This window comes from Salvelinus sp. IW2-2015, linkage group LG27 (assembly GCF_002910315.2).
Source record: "Salvelinus sp. IW2-2015 linkage group LG27, ASM291031v2, whole genome shotgun sequence".
NCBI lineage: Eukaryota > Metazoa > Chordata > Actinopteri > Salmoniformes > Salmonidae > Salvelinus > Salvelinus sp. IW2-2015.
The window spans coordinates 24050869-24070583 of NC_036867.1; the positions used below are offsets into that span (position 1 = coordinate 24050869).

Sequence of the window (19715 nt, forward strand, 5' to 3'; positions counted from 1 at the left end):
TGCATGTACAGTTTGAAGTTGAAGTTTACATACTTAGTTGGAGTCATTAAAACTCTTTTTCAACCACTCCACAAATTTCTTTTAAAACAAACTTAGTTTTGGCAAGTCGGTTAGGACATCTACTTTGTGCATGACAGAAGTAATTTTCCAACAATTGTTTAGAAGATATGATTTCACTTATAATTCACTGTATCAAATTCCAGTGGTAAGAAGTTTACATGCACTAAGTTACCTGAGCCTTTAAACAGCTTGGAAAATTCCAGAAAATTATGTAATGGCTTTAGAAGCTTCTGATAAATGATGTCAATTAGCCTGAGTCAATTGGAGGTGTACCTGTGGATGTATTTCTAGGCCTACCTTCAAACTCAGTGCCGCTTTGCGTGACATCATGGGAAATCAAAAAGAAATCAGCCAAGACTCAGAAAAAACAATTGTAGACCTCCACTAGTCTGGTTCATCCTTGGAAACAATTCCAAATACCTGAAGGTACCACGTTCATCTGTACAAACAATAGTACGCAAGTATAAACACCATGGGACCACGCAGCCGTCATACCGCTCAGGAAGGAGACACGTTCTGTCTCCTAGAGATGAGTGTACTTTGGTGCGAAAAGTGCAAATCAATCCCAGAACAACAGCAAAAGGACCTTGTGAAGATGCTGGAAACCAGGTACAAAAGTATCGATATCCACAGTAAAACGAGTCCTATATCGCCATAACCTGAAATGCTGCTCAGACAAGGAAGAAGCCACTGCTCCAAAACCGCCATAAAAAAGCCAGACTACGGTTTGCACTGAACATGGGGACAAAGATAGTACTTTTTGGACAAATGTCCTCTGGTCTGATGAAACAAAAATATAACTGTTTGGCCATAATGACCATTGTTATGTTTGGAGGAAAAAGGGGGAGGCTTGCAAGCCGAAGAACCCCATCCCAACCGTGAAGCACGGGGGTGGCAGCACCATGTTGTGGGGTGCTTTGCTGCAGGAGGGACTGGTGCACTTCACAAAATAGATGGCATCGTGAGGAAGGAGAATTATGTGGATATATTGAAGCAACATCTCAAGACATCAGTCAGGAAGTTAAAGCTTGGTCGCAAATGGGTCTTCCAATGGACAATGACCCAAGCAGACTTCCAAAGTCGTGGCAAAATGGCTTAAGGACAACAAAGTCAAGGTATTGGAGTGGCCATCACAAAGCCCTGACCTCAATCCCATAGAAAATTTGTGGGCAGAACTGAAAAAGCGTGTGCGAGCAAGGAGGCCTACAAATCTGACTCCGTTACACAGCTAGCTCTGTCAGGAGGAATGGGCCAAAATTCACCCAACTTATTGTGGGAAGCTTGTGGAAGGCTACCCGAACCATTTGACCCAAGTTAAACATTTAAAGGCAATGCTACCAAATACTAATTGAGTGTATGTAAACTTCTGACCAACTGGGAATGTGATGAAAGAAATAAAAGCTGAAATATATCATTCTCTCTACTATTACTCTGACATTTCACATTCTTATAATAAAGTGGTGATCCTAACTGACCTAAAACAGGGAATTTTGACTCTGATTAAATGTCAGGAATTGTGAAAAACTGAGTTGAAATGTATTTGGCTAAGGTCTATGTAAACGTCCGACTTCAACTGTATGTGTGTGTGTGAGCAAGCGTGAGAGAGAGAGTGGAGATTTTCTGAGAATTTTATGTGGATTTTTTAAAGCATGAGCGAAAGAGAGGRAGAGTGAGAGAAAGTGAAAGACTAACAGAAAAGACAACCCTTCCTCCCTCTTTCCCCCTGTCAGACCACAGCCCCTGGAAGCTTGTCTTACCAGCATTGCTGGGGAGTAGTGAACTATATGTCATTTAACTACATTTTTGTTGGTAGTTGAACTTAAATCTTGTTAGTGTTTTCAGTAGTTAATTACTTTTTTGCTATGTAGCGATGTAGCCAACTACTGGAACTACACACACAAACGATAATATGGGTGTGCAAGACTTTCCTTTCTTTGTCGGCACCAGACCTYCCAGAATTCTCACTTGAAACATTGTTTTTTTTCTGTTAACATCTGACTGCAGAGTGATCTGTWCTTGCAATTTGTACTCCATGACATTTCGATATGATAATTGATCACTATATTTTTCTTAAGGGTAGCTTCAGTGTAGCTTACTTATTCCAGTGTGAAGTAATTGGTAGCTTGSTAAACTATATTTTCAGAATAGCTTCTGCTTACCAGTGCTGATGACCTTTGACCTGTGTCTGTCTGGGTCCTGGAGGTCTAATGATGACTGTCTCAGATAGCCCCTCTGCTCCTGGTGCTGCCTGTGGTCCTGGTGGAGACCACCACCACCACTCTCTGACCCCTTCAACACACGCTGGGGCTCCACACCCTCACCCATCCTGGCCAAACGCTGATCCTCCTCCCACTCCCTCCCACCATACCGGGCCTGAGGCTGGGGCATGGGGGCCTTTCTGACACCTCCCTCCAGAGAGGGCAGCTCTCTCTTCCCTCCGCACAGATCYCCCTCTTCTCCCTGGGGGAGGATGGTGATTGTGTCAGCCTGGTGCGCCTGGAGATCCAGAGAGGCTTGGTGGTGGGGGCCAGGCACAGACCTCCAGACGGCATTGGAGGGTTCTGTGATCTGGGTGGGAGGGCTAGGGTGGTGGGGGATGGACCTTTCGTAGTACCCAGGGTTGGGTGCCTCGGCTGGGCTACCCCCGCCCCCAGTGGCTAAGTGGATGTCCCCTGCGTGGTCTGTGGAGACCGTGGCCCCAGGTCTGAGGGCAGATGAGGATAGCTGGCCCAACTTGGKCCCGTTATGGATCTGGGTCGAGGGAAAAGAGGGAGAGTGAGAGAGAGAGAGAAGAGAGAGACAAGAGAGCGGGATGAGAGAGGAGAGAGAAAACAAAGTCAGCTAGAGTGGACAAGAAGCTCCCTCAGCAGATGAGTGCGTCTGCCCAGCAATAGTGAGGCAGCAGGCTAACCAACAGACAATGGAACTCTAGATAAAGCTGACTAATCACAGGCTGACCCACTGCACTTCCTGTGWGGATCAAAAGGACTGCAGTTTGCCTAGCCAATCACGGCCCACGTCACAAAGCCATGCCCAACCAATCATGTCCACCCACCCCCTGACAACCACAGAGCACAATGAGTCCAGGGTCATATTCACTGGGCACCAAACAAAAGCAAAGGTAGTGACGTTTATGTTTTTGGTTACAAAACGTTTTGCTACGATGTGCACTTATGAATGCGACGCAGCTGCAGCAACAGTCTGTGAAGCAAAGGATGAYTTCAGCCACACAKACACACTCTCCCTCCCGCTCTATRCACAGAATCATGCTCTAATAATAACACTGAATCAGMAGACATCGACACAATCGTCCATTCATTTAGGATTGACCCTCAAACGTCAATTTTCAACGGAGAAAAAAACGACAATTTCTCTGATGTTTATCAAGAACGCTAACATCTAAAGTCATTCACTTTTATGAATCATCTCGTCTTTGTTGTTACATCATTTCCATATCCTGTTGTGGTATAAACAGATTCCTCATCGTCTAAGTCGAAGGACAAACCTAGAAATCACTTTTACATGACACATAACAGAAAACTAACTAATGTATTTCCTCTGAGGTAATCTGCTCAGATTACAACAATGTACTGTACATTTACAGTGTTGTACTCTTTATGAGAGGAAAGTAGGCAGACCTCAATGCTGTCTGAACAAGCTGTTCTCAAACGTTGATACCATTTAGGAGTGAATAAATTTAAGACTTTACTGTCTGTGTCAACCCTACACTGTATGGCTCACTAACGACAGTCTCAAGAAGGCCATTCCTTCATTCGTCCCTCTTTTTCAGTCACAACAAGCTTGTTTCTAACAGTGACTGGTGAGAGATCAACATCGGCTGATAAACTGCATTCAGTCCATCCCTCCATTCAGAGAATGAACAAGGGGGCAGCTTTTTATTCTCTTCCCTTTTCCTCTCCCACAGAGGGTCTGTTTATGCCTCAGTGAAATAGCATCTGCACCCCAAATGGCACCCTATTCCCCATTTAGTGCACTACTTTGGACAGGGCACAAAAGTAGTGCAACAGTGGAGGCTGCTGAGGAGAGGACGGCTCAAAAATGATGGAATGGCATCAAATACATGTAAACTATAAATGTGATACCATTCCACTAATTCCGCTCCAGCCATTACCACCAGCCCGTCCTCCCCAATTAAGGTGCCACCATCCTCCTAGTGTAGTGCACTATATTGGGAATAGAGTGCCATTTGGGAGAAACCATGCCCAGCCTTCGTCCGCGCATCATCACACAACAATCTCTTAATTGACATCTGTTAGGTGAAAATGATCTGTTAATTGAATGATTAGAATATTCCGCCCTGAAACATATAATTGTATGGAATTGATTGGAATGTATAAAATCATAATCAATAAATGTGTAGTCCTAGTCAGAATTAGGGTAAAACAATATGTCTTTATGGTATTTTAAACACAGACTGTCTGAGCTTGGTGCCGACCTGACTAGAGATTTGGGAGAGAACGYGGAGTACGMCTCAAGGACAAGYTCACTAATCTCTGTCGGCTGGGTAGCAGGACATGTGTGTGCGTATGGTTGTGTGTGTGTGCGTATGGTTGTGTGTGTGTGTATGTGTGTGCGTATGGTTGTGTGAATGTGTGGGCGTGAGAAGTCAGTATAAAATGTATTGTTTTGTATTCTTGACTTTAGAACGTTCCCGTGAATAAACCTTTGACCATTTTAGCTGGGCCTCCGTCTGTTTCATTCGACCAGGATCTTACAAATTCTGGTTTGCAGACTGAGGAATATAATTAAATTGGGTTATATACCTTGAGAACTAAATTCTCTTATCAACATCACAGGCCAATCAGGGAGATAGCACTTGTGTGTCTTGTGCTCTAATTAAAATCGGGCTTTCTTCAAAAGCTGCTACGGCATGCGATGATACTGCATTTCACTTTCAAATGAAGCAGCCTCAGATTCATTAGAAGAGCATCAGCAAATGATCCATAGATTTTCTAAGTAATTGTATGCTATTGCTATTTTATTCACAGAACTAACAAAAGCAAAAAAATAATGTTTACTAATGATTCTGATCTTTTAATTTTGGTCACGCACATAACGGACAAAGCTGGTGTTGCCAAGAGCCAAGCATAGCTCCAGTTGCATCAGCCTCCACTCCCTGGCCACCATGCCGTGGGTTGAGCCTTACTTGTGTGATGTCACACTGGCCCCCGTCACCTAGCTCCTGCTCATCACAGGGGTCAGTGTCTGAGTGCTCCTGGACCAGAGAATACACACACAGTCTCACACACTTAGGAAAACGGTGTGTGTTTGTTTTTTCTATTAAATGGTATTAAAACACACAATGGGTGATGTTGAAAGTCAATAAGGGGATAAGAGGCTTAAATCAATGTTGAACTAGATAAGGGACAACACTATGTAAGAAGGGTTATAGAAGTATATGATTACAGCAACAATCACTACGACCACGTCACACACCGAATACAGCCAGAACCCCTCCTATAATATCTGCTCCATTGTCTCCCTACCTGCTCCAGGTCTCCCAGGGTGATGGGCTGGGTCTGGTAACGGGCGTTGGCCCTGCGCCCCCTGCTATCAGGCCTGGTGCGGATCACCCTGGTGGCTGGCTGGGCCAGTCTGTTGAACAGAGCCATCTTCTCTGCCAAGCTTAAGGTGGACAGATCCGGCTCTGCGTCCCCCTGAACCTGCTGGGTTTTTGGATTTGATTTACTTGACACATGTCGATACAATGCATTTAAAACCATCGAAAACACAAACTTTTAAAAATGTATGTTCTGGCTGGAAGGCAGGATAGCATGCTGATGATGATACATACACCAGATTATAAATATATTAAAACAATATACATCATTCATGAATACATACATGATTCTGGGCCTGGGGCTGGTTCTCCTCAGGAGAAGAAGTCTGGAGGAGCTTGGAGGAGGTTCGCTGCGCCTCCCTCTGGACCTCTAGGGCATTATGGGCCTGCCTGGCCTGCTCCCTGGCTGCAGCACTCTCCTGTGAGGACGCATGCAGGCTGGGAGGAGGAATTACACACAAATAGGGAGATGGGGGGGAGAAAATGAACAGGAAGGCAGGCTAGTTCACGCAGGCCAGGGCCATGCTACACAGACAGAAAGGGTGTACAGTCCAGTGCATAGCCTACAGTGTGGACAAATACAGTATCATTGTATTGACCGTTTGACAAAGCACAATTTCTATGCTCCATCTTTTGAGAGGTTGCAGGAGATTCTGGATACCACAAAATTGACAATGGTGTAACAGCATAACGTGTAGAGAAAAGAGAAAATTGAGTAATATATGCAACAGACTTTACATGCAAGTTGTTCCCTTAAAATACACAAGGGGGTGCCAAACATCCAAACACCCCTCATGACCTTGTGGGAACAGATTGATGGTTGAAATTTCCYCAAAGGTTAATATAATTACACACAGACAAATACTCTGTTCGGACCAAATGCTAGTCAGCGTCCATCAACAATATCTCCGTCATGATGATGGTGCCAGCAAACAACCAACGATACATTCAACCAGTGTACTGTAGCTGTTGTGGTTAGGTTGTAGCCTGGTACCAGATCCGTTTGTGCCGTCTTGCCAACTCTGACCATAGGAGTTAGCAAGACAGCACAAACAGATTTGGGAGCAGGCTAATTAGGTTCGTTCCTGGGTTAGGATAACCCCTGAACTCCCATAGGCTGCCAATGCCACACGGGTGTGCTCACTTCCGTGCCTGTGTACCTGTATGGTGTCAGTTTGCTGCTGGACTAGAGTGGGGCTAGGAATGAGTGCTCCCGCCGGTATACACTTTACAGTGACAGTATAGAGAGTCGCAGAGACATAGGGTGACACAGAGGGGACAAGGGCCGAGTCGTACAGAGACAGAGGTGACAGCGGGAAGAGAGACGAAGGAGAAGAGGAGGTCCAGATGATTCTTTTGAATGGAATTCCCTTTTAAAGTGGAGATCTGTGAAAGGTGAAACAGAGCCACTGGGCGACTCGGGCGCATTTGTTTTTGTTTAGTTTTTGAAACAGAGAATTTTAGCATTCAGCATTGATATTAGAATCTAGCATCCAAATTGTAGTACATACTCTGTTCTATTGCGCGTGCAATGATGAGCAAATGATGTCAGATGAAGAAACGTAATTGTTGTTGTAATATCGCAAATGGCTGTGAAAGTTTGACCGCTAAGGATTACAGCTTTAAATTAAGGTAGTTCACTTCACAATAGAATAGTGAGTATCATGTAAACGGAGTGTTAATAAGCTCCTATAAACTGTTTATACTGTGTTAAGTGTTTATCAGCTTCAGTGGATCCTTACTATGTTTCAGTGTCAAGCCCTTGGAGAGTCAAACCTGTGTGACCGTTTTAAGGCAACGTGACGCAAGTTAGAAAGGTAACAGCCGCTTTCTCCACCCTCTTTGTATTAATCAACTGACCGGAACCAGCAGGCAAATCAGAGAGCATGTTCTAAATCAAAACACATGARCCTGCCTTACTGGAGTGGGAATTACGGACTGTGGCTTTCAAATCAACAAAACAACAGTTGTCTCACAAATGGGGGCGGTGGGGGGAGCATGGAGAGGCAGGTATAGTTGGGACTTACGTGGCAGCAATGACCACCTCCTCAGTAGTGACTGGCTGGGTATGGGAGCGGTCCTGGGTGCGTCTCAGTCGCCTCTCCATGGCCACGTTCCGTGATGGGGGTTTTGGGGAGCCCCCATCCGTGTTCCTCTCCAACTCCTGGGGAGGCCATGCATGGAGACCAGAGTCATCTTCCATGTTTTCAAACCAATTCAAAGCTCAAACTCTGTTTTAAGGGAATAGATTGATACTTCAATAGAAAAGAGTAAGAGAATAGAGAAATCCATTGGTTTTAGATAATCCAATAGAAGATAAATTAATTCCAATATAATTCAAATACATCGACTAGAGAAATATGTTCAGTTAACCAGAGACTCTGGAGTTACCCAAGTACCCAACCAAAATAGGGTAAGAAATGGCTGTTGCAAGGTTTGATATTGTAAACCTTAACAAAGAGGCATTTGCATAGAGAGTGGACTTTGTCTTACGATATGAGGAAAGAGTTAATCACGATGTAGCACAAGACGTTAGCATGAGACAGATTGATACAAGAAAGCACATGATCGCCGTGCTTGACCTAGCCTGAGTGCCAGTCTGTTTCCGCTCTCTTGCCAACTCCTAATGGAATTATCATGCCAATGACAGCAATGGAGTTATTACTTGAAATGCTATGTCATTACTATGACTGCATTAGCTAATACCTTGACAGTATATTCCACATGCGAGTTGGCCAATAGAAGATTCTGTATGGAAAATCAGTCTCAATGCTTAAGTAAATCATTTGAATATTTCTCTCTGTCCGTCTGTGTCATGCCCAACACCAGCTTAGAGTCAGCTCACATCAATGTGTGGAGTAACTGAGTCAGAGGAGGAATGCTGCGTGTATTTGTGTGCATGCGTARGGGCATGCGTGCGTACGTTGCTGCTTGTGTGTACATGCGCGTGTGTGCATGTGCATACATCTAAAAGGCCATGTCCACTCATTGCTACCTCCAAGGAAGGTAAACACAGGTGAGAGAAAACACCAAAGCAACATCGTGTCCTTTCGTACCCTGAAGAGAGAACGCTTGGCTGCAACACTCAGCTTGGCTCGCTCATCCAATTTCTCTTCATCGGCTAGAGAGAGAGACAAAATAAGGGAGAAAGAGGGGAAGGAAGAGAGAGAGAGAGAGCGCGAGATAAATATCACAAGGAAAATTCCAAGTGTCTCAAATAGAGCAAGAGTCTGAGAATCTTGAAAACCAATTCCCATAATAAAACAGCATGCTTGAATCCTTTAAAACCTACTTAGTGTGTTCCACCGGTAGTGAAGTAAGTACTAAATGCCAGTCCAATGGCTGCAAATTGAGTTAGATCTCACAGCTTGTGCTGTGAAGTACTACAAGCCAAAGGTTTATAATCATCATGATGGTCACCATCTGTAATGTCTATAGAACAAAGACAAGCGAGACTTCCATGTGGTGTGAGTGACTGCAGTGTGTCTGGGAGACAAAGCCAGACATACAGTGTTTCCCCTATATTAATTTAGCAGCAGTTGCCCACCTTTTTTTTWWAWWTTTTTTTWATATAAAGTGCCTTCAGAAAGTATTCACACCCCTTGACTTTTTTCACATTTTGTTGTGTTACATCCTGAATTTAAAATTGATTAAATGTAGATTTTCTGTCACTGGCCTACACACAATACCCCATTTAGTCAGTGGAATTACGACTTTCCCAAAAAGTCAGATCCTTTGTCTGCACCTCCCAGGGCATTTGAACTGATTCCAGAGGCCGACCGAAAACAACGACGCTGGAGGAGAGGGTATGCGCGCATACCACCCACCGCTTCCGAGTATATTACTCGCTAATGTCCAGTCCCTAGTTAACAAAGTCGACGAAATCAGGGCAAGAGTTGCTTTCCAAAGAGATTACCGGGATCGTAACATACTCTGTTTCACAGAAACATGGCTAGCTTGGGACATGCTGTCAGAGTCAGTACAGCCAACGAGATTCAGTGCATCGCGCCGACAGGAATAAACATCTCTCCGGTAAGAAGAAGGGAGGAGGTGTATGTTTCAAGATTAACGACTCATGGTGTAATTGTAACAACATACAGGAACTCAAGTCCTTTTGTTCACCTGACCTAGAATTCCTCACAATCAAATGCCGACTGAATTATCTCCCAAGATAACTCTCCTCGGTTATTGTCAGAGCCGTATATCCCCTCGCAAGTGGATACCAAGACGACCATCAAGGAACTTCAAACTGGAAACCTTATATCCTGAGGATGCATTTATTSTAGCTGGGGATTTTAACAAAGCTAATTTGAGAACAAAGCTACCTAAATTCTATCAGCGTATTGTTTGCAGTACAGGAGTGAGTAACACGCTCGACCATTGCTACTCTAACTTCCGCGATGCATACAAGGACGTCCCCCGCCCTCCTTTTGGCAAATCTGACTCCAACTTGTTGCTCACCTCCTATAGGCAGAAACTAAAACAGGAAGCGCCCGTGCTTAGGTCTATCCATCGATGGTCTGACCAATCGGATTCCACGCTTCAAGGTTGCTGGGATATGTTCCAGGTAGCCTCAGAGAACAACATTGGCGTATACGCGGACTCAGTGAGCGAGTTTATAAGGAAGTGTATAGGAGATGTGACTATTAAAACCTTCCCTAACCAGAAACCATTGATTGATGGCAGCATTCACGCAAAACTGAAAGCACGTACCACCGCATTTAATTATGGCAAGGCAACTGGGAATATGGACGAATACAAACAGTATAGTTATCCCCTCCGTAAGGGAGTGTGGTGTCAGGAAAATAACCTCTCACTCAATGTCAGGAAAACAAAATAAATTATTGTGGACTTCAGAAAAGGGAGCACCTCCCTATCCACATCAATGGGGCAGCAGTGGAGAAGGTGGAAAGTTTTTTGTTCTAGGTGTACATACATATCACCGACAAACTGAAATGGTCCACGCACACAGACAGTGTGGTGAAGAAGGCGCAACAGCGCCTTTTCAACCTCATGAGGCTGAAAAGTGTGGCTTGTCACCGAAAACCCTTTCTAACTTTTACAGGTGCACAATTAAGAGCATCCTGTCAGGCTGTATCCCCGCCTGGTACGGCAACAACCACAGTGCTCTCCAGAGGGTGGTGCGGTCTGCACAACGCATCACCGGGGGCAAACTACCTGCCCTCCAGGACACCTACAACACCCGATGTCACAAAAAAGATACTCAAGGACAATAACCACCCAAGCCACTGCCTGTTCACTCTGCTTCCATCCAGAAGGCGAGTTCAGTACAGGTGCATCAAAGCTGGGCCGTAGAGATTGAAAAACAGCTTCTATATCAAGGCCATCAGATTGTTGAACAGCCATCACTAGCACAGAGAGGCGGCTGCCTACCTACAGACTTGATATCATTGGCCACTTTAATAAATGGAACACTAGTCATTTTAATAATGTTTACATATCTCGCATTACTTATCTCATATGTATATACTGTATCCTATGCTATCTATTCTATAGTATCTATTGCATCTTAGCCGCTCTGTCACTGCTCATTCATAGATTTTATATTTATATATTCTTATCTCATTCCTTTACTAAATTGTGTGTATCAGGTTTGTTGTGGAATTGTTAGATATTACGTTTTGTTGTGGAATTGTTAGATATTACCTGATAGATACTGATGCACTGTCGGATCTAGAAGCACAAGCATTTCACAATAACATCTGCTAACTGTCGGATCTAGAAGCACACTCACAATAACATCTGCTAACCATGTGTATGTGCCCAATAAAACTTGATTTGAATCCAGATCTACCCAGCACTGGCCTGTACAGAATACAAATATTCCCAAAAATAGCACTAAAATAAAATGATTGGCAAAGCAATTAACTTTTTGTCCTGAAAATAAAGGGTATGCAGGTAATCGTTAAGAAATTGTGAGTTTTTCTGGATACAAAAATAAATGGGATGGAGCTAAGCAGGCAAATTGCTTTCCACCAGACACTGGGAGATGAATTCACTTTTCAGCAGGACAATAACCTAAAACACAAGGCCAATCTACACTGGAGTTTCTTACCAAAAAGACAGTAAATGTTCCTGCGTGGCCAAGTTACAAGTTACAGTTTTCACTTAAATCTACTTGAAAATCTATGGCAAGACCTGAAAATGGCTGTCTAGCAATGAAAAACAATCAATTTGACAGAGCTTGAAGAAATTTCAAAATAATAAAATGGGCAAATGTTGCACAATCCAGGTGTGGAAAGCTCTTAGGCTTAACCAGAAAGACTCACAGCTGTAATGTAAATTAGATTTCTGTATTTAATGTTCAATAACTTAGCAGCATTTTCTAAAAACATTAGGTAAGTAGTATTGTGGTTGAGAAAAAAAAATGGTTGAGAAAAAAAATCTATGTAATCAACTTTGAATTCTGGCTGCAACACAACCAAATGTGGAATAAGTCAAGGGGTGTGAATACTTTCTGAAGGCACTATATATATATATATATATATATATATATATATTTCTGCAGAGACACACTTTTAAATGGATAGTTGTTGGCTCAATAACTGGAAGTATGAGAACAACTAGCACCACCAGACCCCGCCCCCCCAGCCCCACCGCTACCCCTGCCGAAAACATTCCTAGGGGAAACACTGCATACAGGTGTGATCTGAGAGGGTTACGGGGAATGGCACCCTATTCCCTGTGTAGTGCACTACTTTTGACCAGGGCCAACAGGGCTTTGGTCAAAAGTAGTGCACTACAAAAGGGAATAGGGTGCAATTTTGGACACAAAAGAGAAACACCACAGAACATCACTTTGAAAGCATCCCCTTTGGCTGACGCTGCGCTACACTGCTGACTGACTGAGGGTGGGTATTAAACCATGTGTGTGAGTGTGTGTGTGTGTGTGTGTGTGTGTAATTATAGGAACCAGATGGATGTATAGTGCTCTGCTCTGTAGAACCGTAGCTGTGTTATGTACAGTTGAGAATGACACAAATATACATTTTCACAAAGTCTGCTGCCTCAATTTGTATGATGGCAATTTGCATATACTCCAGAATGTTATGAAGAGTGATCAGATTAATTGCAATTAATTTCAAAGTCCCCCTCTGCCATGCAAATGAACTGAATCCTCAAAAAACATTTCCACTGCATTTCAGCCCTGCCACAAAATTACCAGCTGTCATCATGTCAGTGATTCTCCTGTTAACTTCTTGTGGATAGGGGGCAGCATTTTCACATTTGGATGAAAAGCGTGCCCAGAGTAAACTGCCTCCTACTCAGTCCCAGATGCTAATTTATGCATATTAATATTGGATAGAAAACACTCAGAAGTTTATAAAACTGTTTGAATCATGTCTGTGACTATAACAGAACTTATTTGGCAGGCAAAACCTGCAGATTTTCAGTTTTTTTTTTTTTGGTCACTTTCTATTCATTGATTTTCATTGGGAATCGAGATTTCTAAGGGACCTTCCTGCAGTTCCTATCGCTTCCACTGGATGTCAACAGTCTTTAGAAATTGGTTGAGGTTTTTCCTTTGAGAAATGAAGAAGTAGCCATGTTCAGACTGAAGCTCCAGTGAAGTGTACTGTTTGTTAGAGGTGCGTGACCAGAAAGCATGCTACACATTGTTTTCCTCCGGTATTGAACACAGATCATCCCGTCTTCAATTTTAGCGATTATTTACGTTAAAAAATACCTACAGTTGTATTACAAAAGTAGTTTGAAATGTTTGGACAAAGCTTACAGGAAACTTTTGAGATATTTTGTAGTCACGTTATGCAAGTTGGAACTGGTGTTTTTCTGGATCAAACGCGCCAAATAAATGGACATTTTGGATATATATCGACGGAATTAATCGAACAAAAGGACCATTTGTGATGTTTATGGGACATATTGGAGTGCCAACAGAAGAAGCTCGTCAAAGGTAAGGCATGAATTATATCTTTATTTCTGCATTTTGTGTCGCGCCGGGAGGGTTGAAATATGATGGTCTGTGATTGTTTGCTTGGTTGCTATCCTCAGATAATAGCATTGTTTGCTTTCGTCATAAAGCATTTTTTAAATCTGACACGTTAGCTGGATTCACAACAAGTGTAGCTTTAATTTGGTATATTGAATGTGTGATTTCATGAAAGTGTATTTTTTATAGTAATTTATTTGAATTTGGCGCTCTGCATTTTCACTGGATGTTACCATCCCACATATCCCAGAGAGGTTAACACAGGTGTGAGTGTTGACGAGGACAAGGCTGGAGATCACTCTGTCATGCTGATTGAGTTCGAATAACAGACTGGAAGCGTCAAAAGGAGGGTGGTGCTTGGAATCATTGTTCTTTATCTGTCAACCATGGTTACCTACAAAGGGAACACGTGCCGTCATCATTGCTTTGCACAAAAAGGGCTTCACAGGCAAGGATATTGCTGCCAGTAAGAATGCACCTAAATCAACCATTTATCGGATCATCAATAACTTCAAGGAGAACGGTTCAAATGTTGTGAAGAAGGCTTCAGGGCGCCCAAGAAAGTCCAGCAAGCGCCAGGACCGTCCCCTAAAGTTGATTCAGCTGCGGGATCGGGGCACCACCAGTACAGAGCTTGCTCGGGAATGGCAGCAGGCAAAAACAAAACATCGATATTTTGGGTCCATGGCCAGGAAACTCCCTAGACCTTAATCCCATTGAGAACTTGTGGTCAATCCTCAAGAGGCCGGTGGACAAACAAAAACCCACAAATTCTGACAAACTCCAAGCATTTATTATGCAAGAATGGGCTGCCATCAGTCAGGATGTGGCCCAGAAGTTAATTGACAGCATGCCAGGGCGGATTGCAGAGGTCTTGAAAAAGAAGGGTCAACACTGCAAATATTGACTCTGCATCAACTTCATGTAATTGTCAATAAAAGCCTTTGACACTTATGAAATGCTTGTAACTATACTTCAGTATTCCATAGTAACATCTGACAAAAATATCTAAAAAGACACTYAYGCAGCAAACTTTGTGGAAATTAATATTTGTGTCATTCTCAAAACTTTTGGCCACGACTGTACTGTGAGCACCAATAATAACTAAAATGTTTTTCTTTCTCCTTTATGAATCATACACTATATACACAAAAGTATGTGGACACACCTTCAAATTAGTGGATTCTGCTATTTCCGCCACACCAGTTGCTGACCAGTGTATAACGTCAAGCACACAGCCATGCAATCTCCATAGACAAACATTGGCAGTAGAATGGCCCGAACTGAAGATCTCAGTGACTTCAACGTGGCATTGTCATAGGATGCCACGTTTCCAACAAGTCAAATTTCTGCCCTGCTAGAGCTGCCCCGGTCAACTAAGTGTTGTTATTGTGAAGTGAAAATGTCTAAGAGCAACAACGTCTGGTAGGCCACACAAGCTCACAGAATGGGACCACCGAGTACTGAAGTGCGTAAAAATCCTCTTCCTCAGTTGCAACTCACTACCGAGTTCCAAACTGCCTTGTTAAGCAACATCAGCACAACAACTGTTTGTCAGGTGCTTAATGAAATGGGTTTCCAATGCCAAACAGCCTAAGATCACCATGCACAATGCCAAGCGTCAGCTGGAGTGGTATAAAGCTTGCCGCCATTGCACTCTGGAGCAGTTGAAACGCATTCTCTGGAGTGATGAATCTCACTATCACCACCTGGCAGTTTTACAGACGTCAGGAGAATGCTACCTTCCTGAATGCATAGCGCCAACTTTAAAAAGTTTGGTGGAGGAGTAATAATGGTCTGGGACTGTTTTTCATGGTTCGGGCTAGGCCCCTTAGTTTCAGAAGGGAAATCTTAATGCTACAGCATACAATGACATTCTAGATGATTCTGTGCTTCCAACTTTGTGGCAAGTTTGGGGAAGAACCTTTCCTGTTTCAGCTTGACAATAACCCCGTGCACAAAGTGAGGTCCATACAGAATTGGTTTGTCGAGATTGGTGTTGAACTTGACTGGCCTACACAGAGACCTGACCTCAAACACATCTAATCGCACAATATCAGTGTCCACCCTCACCAACGCTTGTGGCTAAATTAAACCAAGTCCCTGCAGCAATGTTCCAACATCTAGTGGAAAGCCTTCAAAGAGTAGAGGCTGTTATATTAGGAAAAGGGGGAACTCCATATTAATTCCCATGATTTTGGAATGAAATTRTCGATGAGCACATTTCCACATACTTCTGGTCATGTAGTTTAAGTTTAATGATAAGCCTTGCATCATTAAGCTTATATGATTAATGGGAATCATTAAAACAAAAATGACAGACATGTTCTTTAGCGGAACGCAAACATATTACATTTATTCGATGGCATGTACCTGTTCAAAGTTATCTACAAATGATCTACAAATCTACAAAAAGTTCAAAAATAACTTACCTTCAGTGCTTGGTAGATCTGGGCTCAAACAAGACCTTCAGGAGAAAAGGCAAGAAGAAAGAAAAAAAAAKAACATTATTAATAGACAATCAAATCAAGTTGTTGGAAATCGATGGCAAATGACTGCTACTGTGAGTATAGCTACCCAGAGATGAGAGATTGAGAGCAGAAAGAAAGCAGTAGATTTTCCCAGCAGTAGAAACAGAGGTAACGTGATAGGTGGTGTTTAGGATATTAGGATATTAAACAGAATGTGTCCCTAACGGCACCCTATTCCCTACTTATGTACAACTTTTGACCAAGGAACAAATAGCTCAATTCAAATATAGTGCACTACATAGGGAATCGGGTGCCAGGTGCCATTTGGGACATAACCACAGAAATCAGAGTTTCTAACAGAGAGAGTTGCCCAATCTAAGGCATTACAGACTGTTAGACCGTACGAGTAAACAACAACAATAGGAGTGATTCATTCGCCCTGGCGAGCGTAGAGAGGCGAGCGCTGGTCACATGGAGTGTCCACTGCCAGGATACACTCAGCAACCACAAAGTAGACCTTTGGGTTCTAATCTCCTGTCACGCTCTGCTGCCCGGCCAGAGAGCTTTAGAGTCTGTGCTTAGGCCATCAGAGATTGYAGGACTAGAAGGGAGGGAGGGTGAATCGATAGGTTTCTGGATGAGCCTGTGTGCGTGTTACAGTTGAATTCGGAAGTTTACATACACTTACGTTAGGGTCATTAAAGCTAGTTTTTCAACCACTCCACAAATTTCTTGTTAACAAACTGTAGTTTTGGCAAGTCCGTTAGGACATCTATTTTGTGCATGACACAAGTCATTTTTCCAACAATTGTTTACAGACAGATTATTTCACTGTATCACAATTCCAGTTGGTCAGAAGTTTCCCACTGAGTTGATTGTGCCTTTAAACAGCTTGGAAAATTCCAGAAAATGATGTCATGGCTTTAGAAGCTTCTGAAAGGCTCATTGACATCATTTGAGTCAATTGGAGGTGTACCTGTGGATGTATTTCAAGGCCTACCTTCAAACTCAGTGCCTCTTCGCTTGACATCATGGGAAAATCTAAAGAAATCAGCCAAGACCTCAGAAAAAAAGTTGTAGACCACCACAAGTCTGGTTCAGCCTTGGGAGCAATTTCCAAACGCCTGACGATACCACGTTCATCTGTACGAACAATAGTACGCAAGTACAAACACTATGGGACCACGCAGCCGTCATACCGTTCTGTCTCCTAGAGATGAACGTACTTTGGTGCGAAAACTGCAAATCAATCCCAGAACAACAGCAAAGGTCCTTGTGAAGATGCTGGAGGAAACAGGTACAAACGTATCTATATCCACAGTAAAAACAAGTCCTATATCGACATAACCTGAAAGGCTGCTCAGCAAGGAAGAAGCCACTGCTCAAAACGGCCATAAAAAAGCCAGACTTCTGTTTGTAACTGCACATGGGGACAAAGATTGTACTTTTTGGACAAATGTCCTCTGATCTGATGAAACAAAAATAGAACTGTTTGGCCATAATGACCATCTTTATGTTTGGAGGAAAAAGGGGGAGGCTTGCAAGCCAAAGAACACCATCCCAACCGTGAAGCACGGGGGTGGCAGCATCATGTTGTGGGGGTGCTTTGTTGCAGGAGTGACTGGTGCACTTCACAAAATAGATGGCATCATGAGGGACGACAATTATGTGGATATATTGAAGCAACATCTCAAGACATCAGTCAGGAAGTTAAAGCTTGGTAGCACATGGGTCTTCCAAATGGACAATAACCCCAAGCATACTTCCAAAGTTGTGGCAAAATGGCTTAAGGACAACAAAGTCAATGTATTGGAGTGGCCATCACAAAGCCTTGACCTCAATCCTACAGAAAATTTGTGGGCAGAACTGAAAAAGRGTGTGTGAGCAAGGAGGCCTACAAACCTGACTCAGTTACACCAGCTCTGTCAGGAGGAACGGGCCAAAATTCAAAATTATTCTGGGAAGCTTGTGGAAGGCTACCCGAAACATTTGACCCAAATTAAACAATTTAAAAGGCAATGCTACCAAATACTAATTGAGTGTATGTAAACTTCTGACCCACTGGGAATGTGATGAAAGAAATAAAAGCTGAAATAAATCATTCTCTCTACTATTACTCTAACATTTCACAGTCTTAAATATAAAGTGGTCATCCTAACTGACCTAAGACAGGAAATTTTTACTAGGATTAAATGTCAGGAATATTAAAAAACTGAATTTGAATGTATTTGGCTAAGGTGTATGTAAACTTCCAACTGTATTTGAACACATGCTGTTGATTTAGAAGAACTCACGTCAGCCTAAACGAACACTTCCTGCACACTAAACCCAATATGATCTATATACTGTAGTCTTTTCCCATGGGGAGTGATGAGGGAGGACACTTCATTCTGCATACTTTCCTTTGCTGGCCAGGCAATGAGTCGAGCGAGAGGGATTTACTCCAGACACCCGAACAGGCCTTCATCCCCGTCATTCGCAGTAGAAAGAGACGGAGGCTTCGCGGAAGGAGATCGGGGTGCCATGTGAGAATCTGGCGACGAGTGGCTAATCTGCCTTTGCCATCGGTACTATTGGCCAACGTAAAATCATTGGATAATAAAGTGGACGAACTACAAGCACGTATATCCWACCAACGGGCATTAAAATCTGTAATATCTTATGTTTCGTCGAGTCGTGACTGAACGACAACGTGAATAACATACAGCTGGTGGGTTGTACACTGTATCGGCAGGATAGAACAGCAACCTCAGAGTATCTCATGATAAGCTGTAGGCCACACTATCTCCCTAGAGAGTTTATCTATATTCTAATTACCACCACAAACCGATGCTGGCACTAAGACCGCACACAATGAGCTGTATATGGCCATAAGCAAACAGCTCATCCAGAGGTGGTGCTCCTCGTACCCGGAGACTTTAAATCCGTTTTACCAGATTTCTACCAGCATGTTAAATGTGCAACCAGAGAGAAAAAAACCTCTATACCACCTTTACTCCACACACAGAGACGTATACAAAGCTATCCCTCGCCCCCCATTTGGCAAATCTGACCATAATTATATCCTCCTGATTCCTGCTTACAAGCCAACATTAAAGCAGGAAGCACCAGTGACTCGGTCTATAAAAAAAGTGGTCAGATGAAGCAGAGGCTAAACTACAGGACTGTTTTGCTAGCACACACTGGAATATGTTCTGGGATTCTTCCGATAGCATTGAGGAGTACACCACATCAGTCACTGGCTTCATCAATAAGTGCATTGAGGACGTCATCCCCACATAGACTGTACGTACCCCAACCAGAAGCCATGGATTACAGGCAACATCCATAGTGAGCTAAAGGGTAGAGCTGCCGCTTTCAAGGAGCGGGACTCTAACACGGAAGCTTTTAAGAAATCCCACTATGCCCTCCGACAAAACTTCAAACAGGCAAAGGGCCAATACAGGACTAAGATCGAATAGTACTACACCGGCTCCGATGCTCGTCGGATGTGGCAGGGCTTGCAAACTATTACAGACTACAAAAGGGAAGCACAGCCAAGAGCTACCCAGTGACACAAGCCTACCAGACGAGCTAAATTACTTCTATGTTCATTTCTAGGCAAGTAACACTGAAACATGCATGAGAACAT

General features: G+C 43.2%; 1 protein-coding gene across 2 annotated transcripts in view; it reads right to left on the reverse strand.

Annotated features, from left to right (window-relative positions):
- The window catches only part of LOC111953587 (supervillin-like), a 161361-nt gene that overhangs the window by 108389 nt on the left and 33257 nt on the right, over nt 1–19715 (reverse strand). For both annotated transcript variants that reach the window (XM_023972964.2, XM_070435460.1), the window contains 6 exons: nt 16046–16080; nt 8698–8762; nt 7669–7805; nt 5926–6079; nt 5568–5747; nt 2220–2811 (listed from right to left, as the gene is read on the reverse strand). In XM_023972964.2, the coding sequence (XP_023828732.1) occupies nt 2220–2811; nt 5568–5747; nt 5926–6079; nt 7669–7805; nt 8698–8762; nt 16046–16080 (1163 nt within the window). The remainder of the gene's footprint in view (nt 1–2219; nt 2812–5567; nt 5748–5925; nt 6080–7668; nt 7806–8697; nt 8763–16045; nt 16081–19715) is intronic.